A 7764-nucleotide genomic window follows, 5' to 3' on the forward strand; every position below is an offset into this window, starting at 1 on the left:
CCCCTATCCATCCCTCTCACACCCACCCCCAGCCTTCCTGTTGGTACTGTGCAGTCCTGGCACCGCAACAACCAGCAGCCCGGTCCATGTGGGACAGGGCATGATGCAGCACGCTGAGTAGCTGTCCCTCCCATCCACCCACCACAATGAACTGCTGCAGCCATGCCACATTTTGAAAGTTGGGGGTGACAGCCCTGAGTAAAGGGGGGTTGTACCCAACTTTGGGGGCTTTGCTTTTTTTATTATTATTAATACATTTCATGTTCCAGGTCAAATCAACCAGATCAGTTCCACATCATACTACTGAGCAGAATTCAATCATTCCAAAAACCATATCGATGGTGCAAGCAGGACGTGGTCCCAGGCTCTCACCCTGGGACTTTAGACACTCCCAAAACCACTGGCAGGCATCCTACCTGCAGGCTCAAGAGATGCCCCTGTTTCATCTTAGCCCACAAAAGGCCGATTTCTGGGTTTGCTATCAGCGCTTTCTTTTGCCTGCCTGCTTGCCTTGAAATTAAAAAATGCTTCAACTCTGACCCAGGTCTCACTCACGCACTGGCGATTAGTGAGCAACATAAATTTTAAAAGATGGGTTATTTGCATGCTTATTTTTCAGAGTACAATCGCATTTCAACAAACAAACACGATCATTCTGAGCTTCCAATGCGGGTAATTTCATATTTAAGGTGTGGCAACGCTGCGCTCAGGGAACCAGGTGGGGACGGGACGTGGGATCGAGTCCGGCTCCGCTCCAGCCCCGGCCCCGGCGAGCCGAGCCAGCCCCAACCAACCCCCATCTCCCACCCCCAGGCAGTGACGTAGGAGCAGGGGAGGGAAAGCACGTGCCCACCTCACAGAGAGACCAGGTGGCCGCCGGATTCTTTCCACTTTGAAAGCTTTCCCGCGCTAGCTGCCGATGACGTTATTTCCCTGCGCCGGCATAGAAGGCCCCCGGCTACCCACGCTTCGCCTGACGGAAAAGAAGGTAACAGGACCAAGCCGCTTCCTTGTCGGCCCCTGGCAACCGGCGCGTGCGTAAGACGTCACGAGCGCGCCCCTCGCTGATTGGCCTGGCCCCGGGGCTTCCGCTCTGAGACCCGAGCGTCGCGTTGGTTGTGACGTCACAGGGGGGCGGAACGGCGGAGCGCTGGAGGAGGCGCGGGGGGTTGTGGCCGCGGGGTGCCCGCGTGACGCTGCCAGAAGTCCCGAGCGGCCGGCGTCTGCAGGTCAGTGTCGCTGGGGGGCGGGGAGGGGCGGAAGGGCGAGCGAGAACTACCGCGGCGCTTGGAAGGGGAATGCTGTGACGTCAGCGGCCCGTCATGGGGGCGGGGCCTGCAGCACTTGCGCGCGAATTCCGCGTGTCGCAGAGCCGCGTCCTGACTGTTGTGGGGTCCTGCGCCAGTTGGGTCGTGTGCAAAGGCGGTGTCCGCGCATGCGTTAGCAACCCCTTCCAGCATGTGGTCCACCCCCAGGCCCCGCTTTGCCCTGGCAGTCGTGTTGTGGGCTGGACGGGGCTTGGTGTTCCTGCCTACACTCATGCAGCTGTCTCTTATTTGTTAGTGGGAAGAAGCCAGACCCTCCTCAGCTAACACTGACCCCATTGGCCCAGTGTCCGACAGGGGCAAGATGTGTATACACACGTGCATGCACGCACCGTTCATTTGGTTGGTTTTTTTTGGCAAAAAAACACAAAATCTATAGGTAGATCTATCTATAGTTATCTACCTTCAATACTACCAAGCAGCCACTGTGGTTCACTTGGCAGGTCAAATCACACTAAGAACATGTTACACAGTTCATACTATGCACCCATACATCCATCTCCATCCCCGAACCCCCACCCACTGCCCTCAGAGGGCCTGCCCCTGAAAAAGTCTGTGCCAGGCCCCACTCCACCAGATAGTGTGCAGTTTCTTTCCCATCCTCTTCTGTCTTCCTGTAGTACCACTCCTCCCCTCCAGCTCCATGGTGCCCATTCAGGACTGTCTGTTCCTGAGTTTATCGCCCGGCAGGGCCCAGTCCACAATTGTGAATCTCCCATTAGCCAACCTGTGGGCTAGTCTAAGAAAGTCTGCGCTATATCTGCCTACTTTTGTGAAGCTCCTTCCATCATAGAATCAGAAAATTAGGGTTGGAAGGGACCTCAGTAAGTCATGTAGTCCAGTCCCCTAGATCAGGTGCTACCCAGGAAACTACCCAGTTGCAACAGGAGTTGACTTCAGTGTGTCTTGGAAATAAGTGCGTTCTCACATTGAGGTGGCAGGTTCATAGCTGACATTTGACATTTGCTCCCATTCTCTCTTCCCACTCCCTTGAACATCACCCTTTCAGAGGTGCTGTTTCGAGGCTGAAGTGGAACAGGAATCGGAGAGGACAACAGTACATGGGCTGAAATAGCAATCTGTCCTGTACTGTCAAAGGTTTGTGATCACTAAGTGATATGCTGTCCCTAGGCTTTTAAAAATGAATCATTATATATCACTAAACTCATTACCTAAACTCATTAATGGTCAAATGGATGGCCCTCATTACAGTCCTGAACAAAAAAATATGGATTAATACACAACAGACCTTTCACATGGCATGAAATGCTGAGTAATTAACACCTTGTACTGCAGAGACTATTTGTTTTGTTCTTTCTTTATTTTCTCTTTCTTATGCATCTGAGGTTACTGTTCTTTATGAACCAAAATCTAGAAGTCCTTTGCCCCTGCCAAAAATTATTTTCTGTTTGCTTTTTTAAGCTGTCAGGGAGGCCTACACTTTCTCTTTGGGGAGGTCTGTTTGGGAGACAAACTGAAGAAACAGGAGGCTGAAACTTAAAATCAGGTCCTACAGACATCAGCATAACTTAAACTTGCTAACTGTGCTAGGCTAGAATTTCAAGTACTTGAACACAACCTCTCAAAGTTAAATTTACTTCTGCTTTTGGTATGAAGTGCTATGTATGTGTGCATATGTGAGAACCAAATAAAATAAAATAAAATTTTATTTTGTAAGTAGTAGTTACGCTTAAGCTGTTCAGCTCATCTGTTTATGTTTGTTAAAATGGAGCTTTTGTTACAATTTTCCTTAATAGCATTTGGAACATTTTTGCAGTCATGAATTAAACATGAATCCAAAGTACTAAAGCTCTCTTAAATCATCTTCAAAAATATAAATGTACATGTTTATAAAAATATGCTGTCAAAATCTGCTTTACCTGTGGCAGGTTAGGTACAGGTTTATGTTGTATCAGGGTTGAGGCTAGTCTTATGTAAAGTTTAGATTATGGCTGTATGGGATGTTTTGGATAGGGGCAATCCTGCCTAAGGCAGGGAGTTGGACTAGATCAGTGGTTCTCAACCTTTTTTGTATCAGGACCCATTTGGAAACATTGATGTCCGGTCCTGGCCCAGTGTCCCTCACTCCTGACCCACTGCCCCCAAGTCCCCAGTGTGTGGGGCAAGAGGGGGGGGAAATGGAGGATGGGGGGTCCCAAGCAGCCTCTTGCAGGCTGGAACTCTGACAGCCTGCAAGGGAGAAGCCATGGTTTCCCAAGTTTTTCTCCTTTAAAGGAGAATCCATTTTTAAAATGTTTTTTTCGTGACCCATTCATATATTCTTGTGACCCATAGGTTGAGAAATGCTGGACTAGAGGACCACTGGAGGTCCCTTCCAGCCTTGCTTCTCTCTGATTCTATGACTAAAAGAATGTTCAGCATTGCAAAAAAAAAAGATAGGGTCAATGAGCTAGGGGAAAAAATCAAAATAACCTTATTCTGCCTCAACTTAAATATTACTTTAGGAGATAAGGAAATTTAAAAATAGCAAGTTAATTTATAAACCGTAGCCATAATGTGTGAGCCAGTGTGGATGTCAGAGGCAAATAAGGCCATAAATCAATACAAGCAAGACAGTTATGTTTATAAGTTTAAGATACAGATTTTTAAAGACCAAACTTTTAAAGATTAAACTACAAATTAAAATGTTATTTCTTTCTTAAGGGGTTTTTAGTTGTAGCTGTGTTGGTCTAAGAAGAGTGATTGCACCCAAAAGCTTGCTAAGAACTTTTTTCCAACTACTCAGTTGGTCTAATAAAAGATACCACATCTACTCAAAGAACCTTGCCTGCCTATTTCCTTCTTAAGACATGTGAAAGTTGTGTATTAACCAAGCTAGTGGACAGTCATCTAAGTAAATGGTTTAGATCCTTTACAGTGAATTTTGTCACGGAGTTCAGCAACCCTGGTCTCCAAAAGTGTCCAGAAAAGGAGGAAGAGTTATTTGGGAGTATATTAGGAAAAAAGCCAGACCATCTGCCATGGAAGGCATGGCATGCTGTTGGGCTTCTGGAGGAACATAAAATCAGCCAAGGAAAAGAATGCCTGTTGAAAGGTACTCCAATAGGGATAACTTCTGGAATATGAGCTTGTCAGCAGACTTGGACAGTGGAGTTTTGTCTGTGCCCTACATAATCATTGGGAAATGTAATTCTTCCAAAGGTAAAAGCCCACTGAAGTCAGTGTAAGTTTTGTCCAAGAATCACATTATTTGGTACATAACTATGTTTCTCCATTTTTTGTTTCTATTGTTTAATTTACGAAAGTTATGTGCATTTCAGCTGGAAACTGAGCTGACATTAGAACGTACTTCCTGTAATAGACGTTATCTGTGTAAAATGTGCTAGATTTTAATATATGGCTTTTTAAAAGCTTTCTTTCCAAGACATTTCTTTCATTCTTTTAAGGTTGTTCTGAGTGTTGGTATTGTGCTAGGTTACAAAATAGCTATAGAATATTCAATATGTAGACACTGATCTAAGTTGAGGCCAAGTAATGACTGGCTGGCTCAAAGGGAACTCAGAAAGTCTTTATCTCCTTCCACCTTCCCCTCTACCACCACCATTACAAGTGCAATGCCTGATTGTGACCCAGCTCTTTCAAAATTGCTTAATGTTCTGCCTTGGCAACCTGTATCTCAACAAGTGGGACAGAAGGGGGAGCAGCATCTTCAGAGCCATTCCTCCTCTCCTTGTCTTACCTTGCATCTTCTGCCACATTAGCCAGTGGAGCTGAGGTGGCACATGGAAAGAAGTAATCTGCCAGTTATATTTCTAATTTACTTGACTTTACACTTGCATTCTTTCATTCCCTTATAGGAAGAAGGAAACCACAGACCAAATTCTGCCTAAATCCTAAGGAAGTGTAAGAGTGTTCTGCCCTTGAATTTTTGGCAAATCATAACCTGGGCCTTTGTTAATGCTCCCAGCTTCCTAGAAGAGTTTTCATAGACTTAAGTTTGGAATCTCAGGATGTATTTAATAATTGTGACAAATAAGTTCCAGCCTGATAATGTAGCAATGGTTAAGACAAGATGAGCGCAGCTGCTATTATATATTTTAAGTAGTAGCTTACAGAGAATTGGATAGTAAAAATGATGTTTTTAAGAAATAGGAACTTTGTTCAGAGTGCACCTGTCTTACCTCTGTATCTTAATTAAAGTGTTGGCTTGTAATCTTTAATCTTTAGAAAGCCATGAGAGGGATCTTGTATTTGAAAAACAGTACTTCTAAAGGATTTAGCTTTCTCCTGAATTTAGTATTCCTTTACTTGTATTGGTTTAAGTAAATGTCTTGTTCTGGGACTTGAACCCATGTTGAACTTCTGCCTTCCTGGGGAGAGTGTTACCTCACATACCTTCAACTTAATTGACAACTTGTTGACCTTTAAGCATCTTGAATGGTCAGCTCACAGCAGGGAGGGAAACTGGAATCCTGCTTGAGGAGCCTGATTAACACAATAATCTGAAGAGCATTTCCATTTTTGTCATCCTGTTCTATAGATGGGGCTTCCTCTGATGGTTCTCACCATCACCACCATTTCCTTGTATATTGTTTCGCAGTATTGGCCATTGGCAAAGAGATGAGAAGCCTTTTATATGGTGATAGCTACTACCTTAAATACTTAAATCTTTGTGATAATTTCATTTTCAGGCACTTCCTACTTTTTCCAAGCTGTTATTGGGAACTAGCTCATTGGAAGTAAAGTACTATGAAAAACTGGTGATTTTTTTTTTCTAGGTTGGGGTGTAGAGGAAAAGTGGCCAAAGTAATTTGGAGTTTAAGCAATATACAGTATATTAATGTCTAAAGAGACATTGTTTGGCGTTGTGATCACATCAACCCATGGAACTTGCTCTGTTTTCTCTGCTTCTATTTAATCAAAGTATGAGGTGTTGAGATCCCTCTTTTTCACAACCTAACTTAATCAGGACCTAAATAATTTAAGAAAAAGGAAAATACTAAGGTATTCAACTAGTGTATGTATACAGATTGGCAAGAGTATTCATCATTGAGCCCCAAAGTGTGGGGCTCTAAATCTTTGACAAAAGGTTAACACTGTCATAAAAATGCATTGTATTATGCTCAGAACATCTGAGTGGGAGGCTGGGAATTTTCGCTTTCTTTAGTGCTGTAACAATTGACAAGACTGTTTCCTAGATGTTTTAACCATTTAAACAAGAGCCATTGTTAGTTTTTTCTGTGAATGCCCCCAGCTATACACATGCTGCTTCAAGTTGCATTGCTTCCTAAGAATTAGTAAATTACTCTTACGTTTTGGCATCAGACCAGAGACTCATGCAGCTAGAATCTCATAAAAAAAAAAAAGCATAACCTCTTTTATGAAATCAGTGGAGCAAAAAGCAGCATCTAGTACTTAGAATTTGACCTGTGGTATGTAGTCTACCTAGAGATGTGTGTAACGCTTCCTGTCTCTTGTCAGTGTAGCAGGGCTAGTTCTGAAGTACAGCACATTATTGTTTAAATTCTCTTTGTGCTATGTTGGGAGACCTTGGCAAAAGAGGACGTCACCTTAAGCCTGTCTTTCAGACCTGCCAAATCTTGCTCCTTGCTCATTTAATTTTAGGTGAACTATTAGACCCTTTCCAAAGTATTTCCTTTAAAGTATAATTGTAATTATTAAGACATCTATCATCATCCTCAAATAATTTTAAATCTCTGTCATTTAAATGATTGCTTCCTGACAATATTGCTTGCATGATGGCTCATAAAACTAAATGCCACTATGAATCTTGTGACTATTCATAAAGTGCAATTCAAAAACTGTTTTTTGGCAGCGTGTGGGAGTACCTCATTAAAAGGAATAAAATAGTAAAATATTAATAACATTTGAAAAATGAAACAGTGAAAATAATTGTAGAAATACCTGCAGCAAAATACTTTTGTGGTTAGAGGACAGGTTTGGGAGCTACGAGTTCTTGGCTGCTGTGTGTCCTGGTACAAAGTACTTGCCATCTTTGTGTCTCTTCGCAAGTATTGTTACTGTCTGTGAATCTCACAGGAAAGATGGGGAAGCTAATACTAACGTTCATAAAAGCTCTTAGAATTATTTGATGGGTGCAACAAAAGTCCACAGTAGTGTTACCTACCCCTGGTTTTGACCAAGTTCGATATAACTTTCAGATGACAGAATGACAGGCATGGAGACGGAAACGGCAAGAGGCAAACCTGTGGAAGAGGAAAGCACTGAACAGAAAAAAGAACGGGAAAAAAAGAAGAGGTCAAGAGTTAAACAGGTTCTGTCAGATATAGCAAAACAAGTGGATTTCTGGTTTGGAGATGTCAATCTTCACAAAGACAAATTCCTCCGAGAGCAAATAGAAAAATCTAGAGATGGATGTAAGTTTGCTTTAATAATTTCTGCTTTCAGCCCTAACCTCTACTGCTGATGGCACTATAAGTGTGTGTGTGTGTGTGTG

The 7764-nt window shown here is 43.2% G+C and overlaps 1 protein-coding gene across 1 annotated transcript in view; it reads left to right on the top strand.

Annotated features, from left to right (window-relative positions):
* Window positions 1–1148: 1148 nt before the first annotated feature.
* The window catches only part of LARP7 (La ribonucleoprotein domain family member 7), a 44185-nt gene continuing 37569 nt past the window's right edge, over window positions 1149–7764 (top strand). Inside the window, exons 1-3 of the mRNA XM_019521986.1 lie at window positions 1149–1229; window positions 5144–5189; window positions 7469–7684. Of these exons, the coding sequence (XP_019377531.1) occupies window positions 7477–7684 (208 nt within the window). The 5' untranslated portion in view covers window positions 1149–1229; window positions 5144–5189; window positions 7469–7476. The remainder of the gene's footprint in view (window positions 1230–5143; window positions 5190–7468; window positions 7685–7764) is intronic.

The sequence above is a fragment of the Gavialis gangeticus genome, unplaced genomic scaffold, assembly GCF_001723915.1.
Source record: "Gavialis gangeticus isolate Ggan-Ray unplaced genomic scaffold, GavGan_comp1, whole genome shotgun sequence".
Lineage (NCBI taxonomy): Eukaryota > Metazoa > Chordata > Crocodylia > Gavialidae > Gavialis > Gavialis gangeticus.